General features: G+C 32.4%; 1 protein-coding gene across 2 annotated transcripts in view; it reads right to left on the bottom strand.

The window, feature by feature from the left end:
• Window positions 1-15896, bottom strand: part of LOC106465204 (cell division cycle protein 16 homolog) — a 200194-nt gene that overhangs the window by 149817 nt on the left and 34481 nt on the right. For both annotated transcript variants that reach the window (XM_022393059.1, XM_013925406.2), the window contains exons 3-4: window positions 10403-10500; window positions 4431-4469 (exon numbers count right to left, since the gene is read on the bottom strand). In XM_022393059.1, coding sequence (XP_022248767.1) covers window positions 4431-4469; window positions 10403-10500 — 137 coding nt within the window. The remainder of the gene's footprint in view (window positions 1-4430; window positions 4470-10402; window positions 10501-15896) is intronic.

The raw sequence follows: 15896 nt of genomic DNA, 5'->3' as shown, positions 1-15896 counted from the left end.
AAATAATAGATAAAATAATAGTTTTTTTAAAGTTAAACATTTGTATAACTATCTTGACATTATAAAGATTTGTCATGTAAAATTTACAAAATTTTCTAATGCATAAAAGTATTTTTAATCTTAAGATGAATATTACTTTGCATGATAGATAGGCAACATGCGAAAAGAAAAATAGATATGAGAAAAACATTGCTTTATAAACCTTAAGACTTAATAAAAATAAATTTATATTTTGTGTAGGAAAGCATTGTAATGTTTATTGATAATCTGCCAAATTTCGTTAACATTCACTTACTAATTTAAATATTATAGCATGAAAACTATAACAAGCACAAAATGGTTACGAGGTCAGTCCTGAGGACCGAGTCCATGCTGAAAAAGTTAAATCAACATTTAACAATCTAACAATGTATTTACATTTTAGAATTTATATTGGTAACTTATGCATATTTATATCAATCCATGTGAATTTACAGATTATTTATTTATGGTTGAACACAAAAAAACAAACAAAATGTGAGTAAATATAAAAATGTGGAATATGTTATGCAAACTATTTGCATAAGATTAGGGATATCTAGGGAAATAACAATCAAAGAAAGAAAAAGATATGTGCCTGGGTATTTGTCAATTGTGGGATTGTTTAATTTTATAAATAAGGTTTCTCTGACTTTTATTCTGTTAATTTCAGGTTTGTGTTTTAGTAATGTGACACTGTTCAGAAGAACTATGTTTGTTTTTGTATACATGCTCATGGCCTTGGGAAGAGGGTTATTGGTGTTCTTTTAACCTGATCTTCAAGTTACACCCTATTTCATCTATGCAAAAGGCTGGGCAATCATTACACTTTATTTTGTAAATGTTTCCTGTGGGGTGGGATTGTTATATAATTTTCTTAACATGTGTCCAATTTTCATTCTAGCGGTGAAAATTAACCTAGGCATTATATTAAGGTTATATTTATGTGATAGTCTTTTCCAAATTTCTCATTATTTTTTACATTTTACTTGCACTATCTCATATATATTTCTGTTTTCAAAGACTTTTCAAGTTTTTGAAGCACCAGTATGAACCGTGATAAATATCTAGGCACATCTATATGTCTTTGATCATTATTTTCCCAGACATTCCTAATCTTATGCAAATGTTTTACATAACATATTTCACACTTATTTATTCCCATTTTGTTTGTTTTTTCTGTTTAGTCACAAATAAATATGTCAATTAACATGGATTGATATGCATGTGCATAATTAACCACTATCAATTCTAAAGTTTAAATACAATGTTAGATTACTGAATGTTGATTTAAATACTAAAACCTTCTTTAATATTAAAACTTGTGATTGAAACATCATACCTGTTCTAAAAAATATTCTTCATTACTGTAAAAATTGTAACTTGTAAAAATAATATTTATAATCAGTAAATAAACTCAAAATGAAACTATAGATAATCAATGTAAGCTTACAAGACACTAGGGATGAAATTTTGTCCAATACTATTAATATAAAATTCATAAAAATGGAAGATGTGTAACTACACAACTTAGGAACAACAGGCCTCTACATGATTTTCAATCTTTATGTTTCACACTTCTACTTCTGAAAAAAACATAGCTGCATTATATCTAACTAAGACTTAAAAGATACCTTACAAATGATGGTCTAAACCTCAGTCAGACAATCAGTTGTATGCATAAGTTAAGATACATTGTGAATTATAGTACAGAATTTTTGTAAACTGCTGAAGAAGTTGAATTTCAAAACACGGAAAAAATATAGTTCTGTTTTATCAAAAGAATAATGAAGATTTATTCAAATATGTCCAGAGCCCTTCACTGTAAGCTAGTTAGATTTTCAATAGAAAACTGAAATAATACTACATGTTCTTGGGAAAATATTGTTATAAGCTACATTTTCAAAGTTTTAATTTGGACTTTAGCTAAAGGGCACATGAAGATAAGATCAAGTAAGTTTATGTAAGTAGTCCTAGAATACTTAGAAAATCTGCAATAAGAACCTCAAGAACCTAGTAACTTTGACAGGTAATCAATGAAATGTTGGATAAGAAGTTAGTGAAGTATCCAGTAAGAGTTAGCGCTTGTTATCAATCAAGAAAAGTCCTGTTAACATTATTAGTATATTAGGCCTAGAGTAATTTTAGAGTTTAAGTTGAAAAGTTTGTTTATGAACTTAGGCCTACCACTTGCATTGAAGTAAACATAGTCTGTAGCAAACATTATTGAAGAAATAAACTAATTCAGCATCATTAAGTGGCTGGACTTCTCATTATTTTCACCAAATAACTCAAAATAGCACACCCAACAAAAAAACATGCTACAACAATATTTTATGCTAACCAACAAAAACTTTAAAATCATTGTTACGTAATTTGAATTTGAGAAACTCTCCACATGCCTATAAATATAACCAATAAACCTCGAAAGCTATAATTGTGATTAATGTTTATTAATCAGGAACTTCAGATATATCGATCACAAACTTTTAGAAATTTTGAACATTACAAATCACTAAACTTCAGTGGATTCACATAGGGCATCAGTACTTTTACAAAGATATTATATAACTGCAGCAGTAAAAGAAACTCGAACTGTAATCGGCATGTGATCAGTGAGAACTACAGAGCTCCCTATAAAGTGAATTTTTTCTATATCAACTCGAAATTAACTCCCTCATCGTGAACCCTCGATAAGACATCAAGGAAGTTCCAGACTAGAAAAAGACTTTATATTGCTTGTAAAAGTTTGTATATAAAACATTGTTTGTAATAACTGTTATTGTAAATTGTATTATTGTTTGTGTATTAAAATATATTTGTATTAAAAAAGAAAACTGTGTGTATCAATCTTGTTGGCAAACATCATAAATTGGATATATATCAGCATTTACTTAACTACTAAATCTAAATTACAATTTAACTCAGTTTTAGGCTATTTTTTAACGAAGTATTTTTATTATAAATTTGTTTGTGAAAATAGCGAGTCTGTTTCATTATCAGTGCAAGTGCGAAGTTATTTTCATGTTATAACTAAAACACTATTGTTCATTCCAAAAATCTCTAAAATCTTTTAAATACACCTCAAACGTTTATTTTCAGTAAAACTATATATTTTTTTCTATTGTTTTCTCTACCGTAACTCTATGGGGTCTGTCAATACAAAAGTTAAAATGACATGGCACATATGCACTCATGATACTGTATCCAACAATATAAGATTGACCTTTACAAAGTAAATTGTCTTGGCTGTGGACTAATATTTTGTAAAATACAGTCACATTTCAATTATTATACATTATATTTGCATATAGATTATTGCTATTTTGAAATAAGTTATTAAACTTATTATTCTTAAAACATTGAACAGTAAATAAAGAAGTAAAGCAAACAATTATCTCTTCTAGTTATGACCTCTGTACTCAGTTGCTGCTTGTCGTAGTTTGCTAAGCCTTATCAAATTTCCTACGTGGAGGATGTGAAAAGAAATTTTTGTTTAGGTTTTATATATATATATTATAAATAACCAAATAAAATCATAAGTTATTATATTAATACCATAAAATTCCACTATAAGTTTAGTAACTAAGCTGTATTTTGGTCTAAAATAAATATGCAATTTCAAGCAGACTAAAGACACAAAATACCTCCTTGAAATCTTGTTTCAAAAGAACGAGATGGTATCCTAACACCTGAAAGCAACTAGAGGGACATTTTCAGCTTTCAATTGGTTATTCATGTCATATATAGAAGTAAGTGCATATAAGGGAGCATTTCCAAAAATGGAAAGATGTGGGTGGGATCCACTGTGTTTGATTCAGTACATGAGCAATATCTCAGCAAATAGAAAAGATAAGAGGTTATTATTTTATATTCTAGCATGTCAATATCAGTAGTTTGAGTTCCTAATTTGTACGAAACTACAGACTTTGTACTTTGACATCACAAACATCTAATTTGAACCAGTGCCGCATTCAACATACCACGTGGCACACAAGCATTGATGTTTAATTGTGTTTTTTAATATTTACTTTTAAATTATGAAATTAACTAATGTATAATACAAAAATTCAAAATATAATCTACAATCTGATACCATTCATAAAATAGTAGTTCAATAAAATTTTGAATGCATATCAACAAACACGATGACATGGCCTTTGACAAGTGACCCGTCATGATAGGGTTAAATGAATCCATGTTTTTGTGAGTTACACTGAAAAGATAAAAAAATCTGGGCAATAGGATGATATACATATAGTGTGTACATAATTACTATGTATGAGCCACAAGTAAGTACTACGTAATTAGGTAACAAAAGGCAAATGCAAGCAGACCTATACTGCATTTACAGAGAACACTTATTACAAAAAAAGTGAAGTTAGAGAATATACTGAAGTGCAAATACATACATGACATTTTGCAGCAAGGTATCGACAACCCAAGTCAACCTGAAAAACACAAAACAATGCAATTTTTGCTTGAAGGCACAACCATAAACCAAGTGTAGTGGTTTTATCTTTATATCGTACAGTTTGAAACTGACTGAATATATGCACAAAGAGTAAAAAAATTACAATATTATACACACAATCAAATGGTTTTCAAACAAGACCCAATACTCAAGTGCTTTCGAATAGTTCACTATTCTTCTTTATTCTCCTGAAGAAGAATAGTGAACTATTGAAAACTGCTCAAGTTTTGGGTCTCATTTGAAAATCATTACAACTTTTGTATGTGATCCTGTGTGCTAACTTCTTAATCAGAATACACTATCAAATAATAGGCTTTTTAAATTATTTTACTATTAATAAAAACCTGTCAGAAGAAATAAAAGCAATTTGTTGCAGATTACACCAGTCCAAATAATTTATACTCGTTATTGCAAAACTTACTAAATCTAATACAATTTTGGATAAAATTTTCTTTTGGGTACGGATAATAAAACTACATTCTAGTACAACAGTTATAACTCCATATTAAGCCTACTTCTAGTAATGACACAAACAGAAAACAAAGCCTACCCTGTATAGTAATTTTTCTGAGAATAATGAAATACTAAATATTTATTAATTCAAAACTTTAGCTCCAGAAATTCTCTTGAATATTAGATTTAAAATGTTCTTTCTTAGTTTCCAGCCTCATTTTTAAAGAATTACATTTATCAAGTAAGCAAAAACAATAATACTTATTAGTTAAAACTTCTAAAACACAATTATAAAATTATTTACACAACAGTTACATAAGAGAAAAAATATTTTTTCACTCAAAAATTAATATGAATAATCATACTTTGGTGTACATTGCGAAACTACTGCACAAGTTTTTCAATAATAATAAAACATTTCGTTCTAACTATATTTCACAAATACTGAGAAATTAACATAACTACAGATTCAAAATCATTTACAATACTGAAGTTTAAATGGCTCCAAAACTATCTATATCTGTGGTAACTTCAAAGACAAATCAATAAAGCTTTTTTGCAGATTTTAAAGCAATTTTTGTAAAAAATATATATACAGTTTATGTAGTCATAATGTGAATGCAAGTCTTCAAAAGTAATGCACATGTTTATAAGTGATTTTGGCAAAACAAACTGTTTTGTAGGTAATGAATAAATGAAGTCCTGTTGCTGGTCATGCAATTTGCAAACAATATTTCCATAAGAATTAGTCACACAATGAAGGATCTGATCTTAAACATAAAATTATGAAATATACCAACAAATAAATGCAGTCAATCTACTTGAATCCTGGGAACTCTTGTACTCAGAGCAACTGAAAGCATCTATTCCTACAATTACCTAGTTTGAAACTAGAGAAAAGTGAAAAAAAAAAAATCTGCAGATATAAACTAAGCCTTTTGAAAACATAAAAAGCAGGTATTCATTCAGTTCCATGTAAAATTCTAGGGTGAAGCAATTGCTTGGCTAAGACAACAAGACAGTTGGATACATGCTTGACATGCAGAGGAAGTCCTGTAAAATCATCTACTGCACAAATTCTGTGAGAGTTAAATCCTTAAGTTAAAATTTTTTTGCTATCCTAGTAATTGACAAAATGCAATACATGACGAAAAAACTGTTAAAGTGAAATAATATAAGAACTACAATATGTATTCTCTGTAATGCAAGGTTCATACATTTGACCAAGGAAACCTTTTGACTTTTCAAGGACATTCCATTATAGAGTACTCCATTTTCCAAAACCCAAGAAAAATGTCAATTATAATGTATTTGACCTTTCTGCTTTATTTACAACAATAACAATTATTCACTAAGCCTACTAAATTTGCTTCATAATTATTAAGTGGAAGTATTAAACAAATTAGTTATTGTAAATTCCCATTCAGAATATGAGAGCTAACAAATAGTCTTGTATGAAAAATGCAAGCTATAAAATAAAAGTAAAAACAGCTAAATATATATATATCCAAGATTATGAGAACAACTACAATTGTCTTACAAAAGTTAACATTTTCTAACACTGAAAATTTATTTCCAATAGATACAAACCTTTTCTAACTCATAGCTATCTCAACCTTCATTTGCCCTCTAGGCATTGGTAAACTGCACAAGTCTATAATACCCCTATATTTTTTTGCATCATTGCAATGATATGCTGATCATGTGAACACCCACCTCCAATCCATTGTGCCCTCTACCCTTGCAGCACAATCCCAATTTTTGAGAAATTGCATATACAAACCCCAAAACACCAGTAAATCAGTGGAGAGGATGGGTGGGAAGCGGAGGTAAGTACCTAATGGAAATACATTTTCAGTGTTAGAAAGTGTTAACTTTCTAACATGGTAAACTGCTTTTCTCCCATAGCTAGAATCTCACATTCGAAAGGTGGAGGGGCTGGTGTAGGAGCAAAAACAAATAATCAAGTGGAGAGTGACTGCTATGAAAAAAGCAGGTGTGCCACAATAAAAATACAAGGAACACTTGTGGGGTATAGCACTACTTTTGGGAGAGGTATGCTCTTCATCCAGTAAAGAAGAGAAGACACGTCGGGCAGAAATGAATAGAATACATAGCTAGGGTTAGAGGACCATATATGAATTGGCCAAATGCAGTCTGCCGGAGCAGAAAACATCCAGGGGAAGTGCCTTCAGATATAAGATATTAGGCCAAGTGGAGTCCAAGGACAAAAACAACATGGAAGCATCTTGCACAAGTCTGTAAGATCAACAAGTGCGATCTGCCCAGACAAAAACATCCAGGGGAAGCATCTTGGGTTCATATCAAGATAGCCAAGTGAGGTAGACTCAGGCAAAAACATCCAGAGGAAGCCCCTTGGTACACATGGGATTATGTCAAATGTGGTCCATCCAGACAGAAAATATCCAGTGGCAGTGCCTTGCATAATAGATTTCGTGCCATATTGTGTGTATAGTATGCAGCATAACTACTATTTCAATGAGTGAGTACATATGGCTATGAGATTGTATTATTGTTCAAAACCCACTTGTGACGAAACCTAGGAACAAATTGCAATAGGTTTAACAGGAGAACTGGACAGGATGGGAAGAACCACATGGAGATCCCAATCCAGCAGAACAAAGGAAACATGTCGATTGGACCAGATGAAAGAAATGTAACAACCCAGGGAAGAGAAACTTTTTGGAATATGGAGAAAGGAGGGAGTTCAATAAGGCAGCTTTATAAAGAGCAAGGGTTGACAGACAAACCCTGAACAAACAACCAGATGAAGAGATAGGACAGGTGAGGAACAGAAGTACAAGAGGGATGAAAACCCTAGGAAAAAGACCAAAGATTGAAGCAAGAATTATGCTTCGGGTGCATAGACAAAGAGGTAGGGCGAAAGGTGTAGGCAATGAAAGATGCGACATGAGGGGTAAGTCCTTGAGCTGAGGCATGGGACTGGACAAAAAACACAGAAAAATAGAGTATGGCGATGTCAGGATGAAAATGACCAATCACAGTGGACAGAGAAAGGGGAAGAGTAGAGAGAACTATGTCGAAGCCAGCCAATCTGGAACAACCAACAAAGCACATGAAGGAGGGGTCTAGATAAGAGAAAAGACCTAGAAGAGGAGGACTCTGAATGGAGGGCAGGCATATAGGGACAAGCCTCTGAGCCAAGACATGTGACTGGATAAAAGTCACTCTGAAAGAAGGAGTGTGGAGATGTCTGGATGAAAAAAAGTCAGATAGTAGATGACTGAGGAGTGGACAGGACAGAGAAAAGGATAAGGTGTGTTGCTGCAGTATGGGCCGGAGGTTGACTCAAAACTTATCCCCAATTAGATATTATTAGTAGTAAAGATACAAAAAAAAAGGAACTTGTAACTAAATAACATCAACAGTGAAAAAAAAAAATTAAAATATTAAACCAAATTATTGCAAGAAACAAACTCTAAACTTGAGTTGTAAACTAAAGTAACCTAGATGGTAAAAGAAGTATAAAATTCAAACTTACATAAGACTGACCAGAGAAGACACTGAATGATGTAATTAGAGTGCAGAAATTTGATCCATATGCAAGAGCTTACATAAAGTCACTGAACATAGGTATACCTATGGGGAGTGAGAAATACACACTGAAAAACTTACCACAGATATCCTGGGAAAAAGAACAATACCTACCTTAAAAGGAAAAAAATTGCCAACCAAACTTAAGACACAGATTCCTCACAAACAAAAGACCGTGCTTCCTTAGCAGACATCATGAAACCTGAGATTGAGGCCTAGTGTTATAACCACTGTCACCTTATGGTGGGAAAATTATCAACTGCCATAATAAACCCGCATTCATATCAAGAAAGTAGAATTGGGAAACAGAAACATCCCAAAAGCAAACGAGTAGAAACTTGAACTTGAAACTGATATTAGTTGGTGATCAAGAACAATAAAAAATTGTGTAATCACATGGAGAACTTAAAACATATGTCTATATACAAGAATGCCAATCAAGAAAGTAAGGATTGTGGAGGGTGCAATGCGGTTGGTGGAGGGTGGTCACATGATCAGCACATGTTGTTGCAATGACACAAAAAATATAGGGGAAGAAAAGACTGGTGCACTTTCAAAAAGTTTACTAATGCCTAGAGGGCAAATGAAGATCAAGATAGCTATGGGGAAGAGGAGGTAGTACCATTTCGGAATTAAACTTAACACTCTGTTAAATAAACAGATTACATTGTGAGAGACAGGATCTAAAATATTGGAACAAAATCAAATATTTTATTTACTAATATTTCAAAGAGGACATTTGAGTTTTTCAGAAGTCTTTCTTGATTACATTTTAACCTTTTCAAGGACTTTCCAGGTTCCCAGGACACATAGGAGCATTGCCTGAAGAAATGTAGATAAAATCATCTCAACACTTCTCAGTGCTGCTTTTTTTTAAAGTCATGGAAAAACATCTAAGTTAACTTAGTAATAAAAATAGAAATACAATTAACATTTTCAGAACTTAACAAAACTCAAACCCAGTTTACTAACTTCTAAGCAGCAGTATATTTGGGACAGTTTGACCACAACTGAAAGTATTACACAGGCTAATCTATCTCTTAGATCTACATCTGACAATGAGCTATAGTCTGTGTTACAATTAGAAAGAGGAAAAAGTAAAAAAAAAAAAAAAAGTTAAAATAATTAGCATATATTCATTATATAGAAGATATTGTTATGACAGCGGAAGTCACGCAACGCTGGGAGCATGTGCGCTGGAGTTTCTCAAAGGATCATGAATTTTCCTGGCAAATCTAGTTTGTTCCAGGCACCCTCTTTTTTTAGTATCTAAGCCCTGAAAATAAAGCTAACGAAAAAGATAGAATTGCATAGATAATTGAGTCAAGTGAACAGTAGGCACCGTAAGTAAAGTGTGTGAATCACTGTGAATTATAGCATGTGTTTATAAAAGTAGTTAAGTTAAAGTGACTGTGGAAATTCTGCATATTACAAAGTTGTATCAAGAAAGAATAAATTAGTTTTATTTAAGAAAGGACTCGCATCGCTGAAGTTCCTCGGAAAGAATTCATACCGGAAATTAACAAACGAACAGAGACGGAACAATATCCTAATAGTAAACAGTTACTGAAAGAGGAACAAACTTATCTGAACAACCATGTTAAACAGGAAACAAAGTGAGAACAAATTAGTCTAAAAGTAAGGTCTTCTTAAGAACAAACATTCTCAAAAGCAAATTTTGGTTTTAGGCCCATAATTCTGAGATGAGCAATGAACACTGCTATTTTTGTTGATTTCCCTTTGAAATTATTTTTATAATCAACACAAAAATTGTCATTTCATATATTTTACAACAGATACTAGTTACTGAAGATTGCTAGGCACTGTTACTGTTTACATTTTCTATGTAATTACTATAGAATGAGATATATATATACTGACCTTATGAAGATTTTGACTTTTGATACAATACGCAGCTCTATGGTACTGTTCAGTGAGAAACAGGCAATGAGCCAACCAGAAGATATCCTGACAATCTCCTGAAATGCAGTATATTGTAGAATAACCATATATTATACTGATATATCTAAGACTTCTATTAACTATAGAGTTGAGAATCTTTTTCTAAAGCAAAGATACTACTTACAATTTAAAATCTGCTGCCATCACAGAATATCATGGCTACTGATTTAACAAAGTAAGAATTGCAATTAAAAATGACCATATTATTCAAATGTATGAATTGATGATAATATATATAAGTAACCAAATGAATTCAATGTTGTGTTATGGTAATTTCTATCATGGATTAATATAGTATTCATTTTAATTGAGTTTTTAAGATAATACACATTAAAAAATTAAATGTTAGGTATACACAATAATTATCACAACTCTATATAGTGCACATAAAAATTTACATAAATAAAAAATAAAATGCTGAATGATACTATTTTTTTTAAGGTTTTTAGTAAAACAAAATTAACCACATGATAAATAAACACTTCATTTAGAATTAAGATAGCTGTAAAGAAATCATATTACTATTTACATTTGATTGTTCACTTGAAAGCAAAATGTTTCTTTGAATAATACATCCAGTTTAAAACTCAAGATTTGCTGATTCTGAGATTAGAATTTTAAAATTATTAATGGAAATAGAGATGATGGTTTCAACTGTGAATAAACATGTTTGCCTCTATTAAAACAGTACACCTGTTTTTAGTTTGTTGCTTTTATATGAAAATAGAAAACAAATCCATAGACACTGCTTTTTCAAAGCTAACTTTCTGCAGTTTCCTTAGAATTACTTACCTATTAAAAACATATCACATTACTTTTAGTTTTCATACTTTAAACATTATTTAAAGTATAATAATATCATTTTATTAATATTTATGCAGGCACTAAGTGCCATAGCCGGGAAAAATTTGCTTTGTAATGAAATGCATGAAAACTAAAAAATTTTCTTCTGACTGTGAGAAGAGGCAGATAAAGCCAGTAAACAAGCCCCTAGCTCTTAATACAGTACCAATTATATTTACCATAGAATTCATACTAGGGTTAGTACGCTTGACACATGAAATATAAGGTAAAAAGTAGCATGTGTACAGTATGAAAATTTAGTTAGCTGATGATAGAATATTAATCAAAAACATTAATAAAGTTTTCTTCAATATTTTTATTTCATACATTAAAGATTACATATATATGAAACTGCTAATTACACACAGTAAAACATTCAGTTATTTAGTAGACTAAAATTATCCACCAATTTTCAGCTCATAAAAATTCATGTCAATGCATTCAGTGAAGGTTGATATCTAACTAACATTATGCTGTCTTACTGAAAATCTTATACACGATGAATGACAACTGGCAACTTAGCATTAATCATCTCACACACTGAAGTTTCCAAAATAGTTTTCTGGCTTATGACAAGACCTTCAAAATGACTATAATACATTTAGATCAAGGAAATTAATAAATATCTTAAAGAGTATATCTGTTATTACTGGAAAGCTGAGAAATTGTAAACATGTGTGTATAACTAAATACACAATGAGGACTGAATTTTCAATCATTTCTGCAAAATAAAAGCTAACAAGAATAAAATGGGTTTCTGAAGCATCTATGTCACACTTTGAACTTGATGTTTGACCCATAATTTTCAAAAGTTAATCAGGTGTATAACTTTGTATATAGACCCTATTACATAAATTTGGTTAAAATCCATCCATTGAATTTTGAGATATCATGCCCACAAGATCTAGATAGATGGACAGGAGCAAACAAATATGAACCTCTCTGCTTTGCAATGGAACATAACAAATCTGTGGATAATTTGTGTTTAAATAAACAAAAATGAAAGCTGCCATCAAACTTAAATTTTGATATATAAAATACTCTAAGAAACTGGCTTTAGGTTCCATATGATTAAGTCAGTATTTACTTTTTTATATACTTTTCCTTTAAATGCTTTTTTTTTTTGCAAAAAACAGAAATGACATTTAGTTAATCTGTATAATTCAACTATTTCTCCTATTAAAGTCTATGGTGCATATAATAAGTAAGATTTCATAGTGAGAAATGAAATCATGCCAAGCTTGTTCTTTTGTTAAATTTTTCTGTCTTGTCCAACTTTTGGAAGAGCCTTGTTCAAAGCATAGATGTAATGGGCTCATGCTATTAGGGGGACACTATACTCAAATTTTCCTTTGATAATGATCTAAACATACCACATATTTTTACATGTAATCATTTTGTTATAATTTCTCTTCCAGTCAGTTTCTGAGGCCAACACATACTGGTATGCGTTCCTCACTTCTGACTCTTCTTCTCCTGTCCACCATTCTTTCAGTATATCCATCGGACCTCATACTGTTTTTCCATACAATAACTCAATGGATGAAAATATTGTACTCGTTTGTGGAACTTCTCAGTTAGCAAATAATACTGCCTACAGGTACTCATCCCAGTTACATGGTTTCTCCTGGCACATATTCTTCAGCATACTCTATAAGACTCTGTTGACTCTCTCACAAAGTCCATTACATCTGGGGTTGTATCGGGTGGTAAAGAGCTGCATGGTTGTTGCATCAGTTGTGAGGTAAACTGGGTCCCCCTGTCACTCAAGACTTCTTTTGGAAAGCATACTCTACATAACACTTTGAGGAGGGCTTCTGATACACTCTCCATCTCCAGCAATGCTATGGCTTCTGGGTAATGTGTCACATAGTTGACTACTGCCAGCATGTACCAGTTGCACTTGTTAATGTTACAAGCAAATCCACAACTACTCACCTGAACAGCTCTTCTATAAGAGGTATATCTCATCCAGTGGTACCTTGGCTACATTCCCTCTAGGTATTGTCCTTTAGTAGACGTTACATGACCTACAGAACCTGGTCACATTTCCAGCAAACCCCGGCCAATAGAAGTTGCTGGTAATTCATCTTCATTGCTCCTAGATGTCCTCTCACAATTGAATCATGAGCCAACTTCACATTAACTTGAGATCTGTTTAACTTCCCCAATATAACTGCCTTGATAGATCTGTAACAGCATTCCAGTCCTCTAATCTGTAAGTCCCTTTCCCCTTTATCTTGTGCTCAACTTTTTTCCAGACACTGTCCCAAAGTTTCTGCAGTGAAGGGTCTTTCTTCTGTGCTTCCTTCAGTTCCAGCAGACCTACATTTGGGGTCACCTTTCAAGACTTGTAGGAGCTTGATGTCTTGCTTGATTTTCTTTTCATGAGATCTTGGAATGATTGAATATGCCCCATCAGTCTCCTTTCGATCTGGTTCCTCAAAACCTCTATTGTTTGGTACATTGCCAATCACCAAGGACTAGATGGGTGCCTTCATAAGCATGGCCTTAAGGTCTCCCACATAGTATGGAGTGTCCACCTTTATTCTTGCTATGGGAAATTTTCTCACTGTCCAATCGATCAACATAAAAAGATGTAAGTTGCTTGTTATTTAGTCATCAAATAGTAGAATGGTTTTCACTACTGCACTCAGTGTCTCACAGGACTTTCACTTTCTTGACCCCGATGTAGCCTTCACCAACTGACATGTTGTGGTTTGTTGGAACTTAAATGTTTGTCACATATTCTATCACTAAAGGCACTATTGACCCATTTGCTAATTTGAGCTGACCATCAATCTTGTACTGTTTAATCATGGTGATAGCATTTCTTTCTCGTGATGAATCTGACAAGTTGTCTCTATTCTGTTTCTTTTGCTAGCAGCATCCATGGTGATAATCACTCCTCACTTGTTTCTTTCTTGCATCATCTTTGTAGGTAGATCCAGCTGCTTTATGGTAACAGACTTGCACTCACTCACAATGTGCCTCATTTTATATCAAATATAGCACCTTTTCTCCTTTTTGCCTGTAGACTTCTTCTCACTTTTAGTAGCATCCTGCTTCTGTTTAGCCACCTCTGGTTTCAACTTTGACTGATTTTTCTTGAATTTTGCAGTTATAATTCCTCCATGGAATTCCATGTAGAAGCCAGCTTGATCATCTTGTCCATGTCTTTTGGTGATCTTTCCTTTAAGAACAGTGACATGTCAGTGGAACACGTGATCATGAACTGTTCATGTATTAGTAGATCTGCCAGTCCTTCAAAACTATCTTCACATTTGGCCATGCAAGTCCACCATATGAAGTATAATTGTAAACATGCCATAAACTGAAATACAGTTTCTTCAGTATCAGGTTTGACTTCTCTGAACTTCTGACAAAAACCTTCTTTGGTAAGTTCATAGAATTTCAGTAAGGGCACTTTTAACTTGTCATAGCCCATGTCTTCTTCCAATGTCATGCCAGCATACACTTGTAGACCTTTTCCTGTGAGAAGAAAGTTGAGACAGACTGACCAGTTACCTTTGTCCCAGTTCTGACTTTGGGCAAATCTTTTATACCTCTCAAGAAAAGCATCCATGTTGTCTTTCTGTTCATCAATTTAAGACAGCTTGGACTGGCTGGCTTTCACTTATCATCCTTCTTGGGTCCTTTGTCTTGCTGTTGGATGAACTTATCAATCTCAATTTATGCTCTTATTTTCTCTATTTCCAGCATCTCCTCTCCTCCTTTTCTAATTTGTGCTCTTATTCTCTCAATTTCAAGTCTTTTCTTCATTCAGTCTTTCTTCCTCTCTTCTCTGTTGATGTTCTTCTCTCTCTCTGGGTCTTGTTGCTGTTTAACAAACTTTCATAGATTGCTATTTTTAAGTCCAAGTCACTCCCCTCTTTCTATCCACTTATAAAAGTCAGTTGACACGGTTATATAGTGTGGTTGTAACCTCTACAATATTTTTGCCACCACTACAGTTTTGTGTAATAGGCCTATTTGCCAGATGTTTATGTCTCTTCTCTGTTTTTAAGTATGTGTGGATGGGCAGAATTCTTTACAGTAGGTGTCTGTGACTTGTCGGCAATAAATATCAACAATAAACAATTAGCACACAATCCACTTGTTATAAAATAATATATCAAAACAAGTCAAACATATATACAAATGTTCATTACACAGTTAGTCATCAAAGTTGTATCAAGAGCTTTAACCTCATCACCCCATGTATCCTTTACTGTACATAACACAAGGTTTTAGTGTCTTACATTCAAAATTTTATTATACTACTTTTCGTTTACGTTATACTATTAGAATAGCATAAAATTGTAGCTAATAATCCATATCTTAATAGTATATAAGTTTTAAGTTCTTAATTCTACAAGGGAATATTTTAAAAAATCCTGAATTTCCACTATTGTGACCAATGTGACACATTTTGTCTTAGCATGTCATTGTTTCTACTTTATCCATCACCCATTAAAAATGTGTGAAATTAAATGTAAATTACTCTATAAAATTGTTATTGCTCAGACAAACCATAATTTTTATAGTCTTCAATTTTGTTTGTTTACAG

The sequence above is a fragment of the Limulus polyphemus genome, unplaced genomic scaffold, assembly GCF_000517525.1.
Source record: "Limulus polyphemus unplaced genomic scaffold, Limulus_polyphemus-2.1.2 Scaffold1867, whole genome shotgun sequence".
NCBI classification, from domain to species: domain Eukaryota; kingdom Metazoa; phylum Arthropoda; class Merostomata; order Xiphosura; family Limulidae; genus Limulus; species Limulus polyphemus.
The sequence above is the reverse complement of the archived record's forward strand: the minus strand, read 5'-3'. Positions and strand labels throughout refer to the sequence as shown.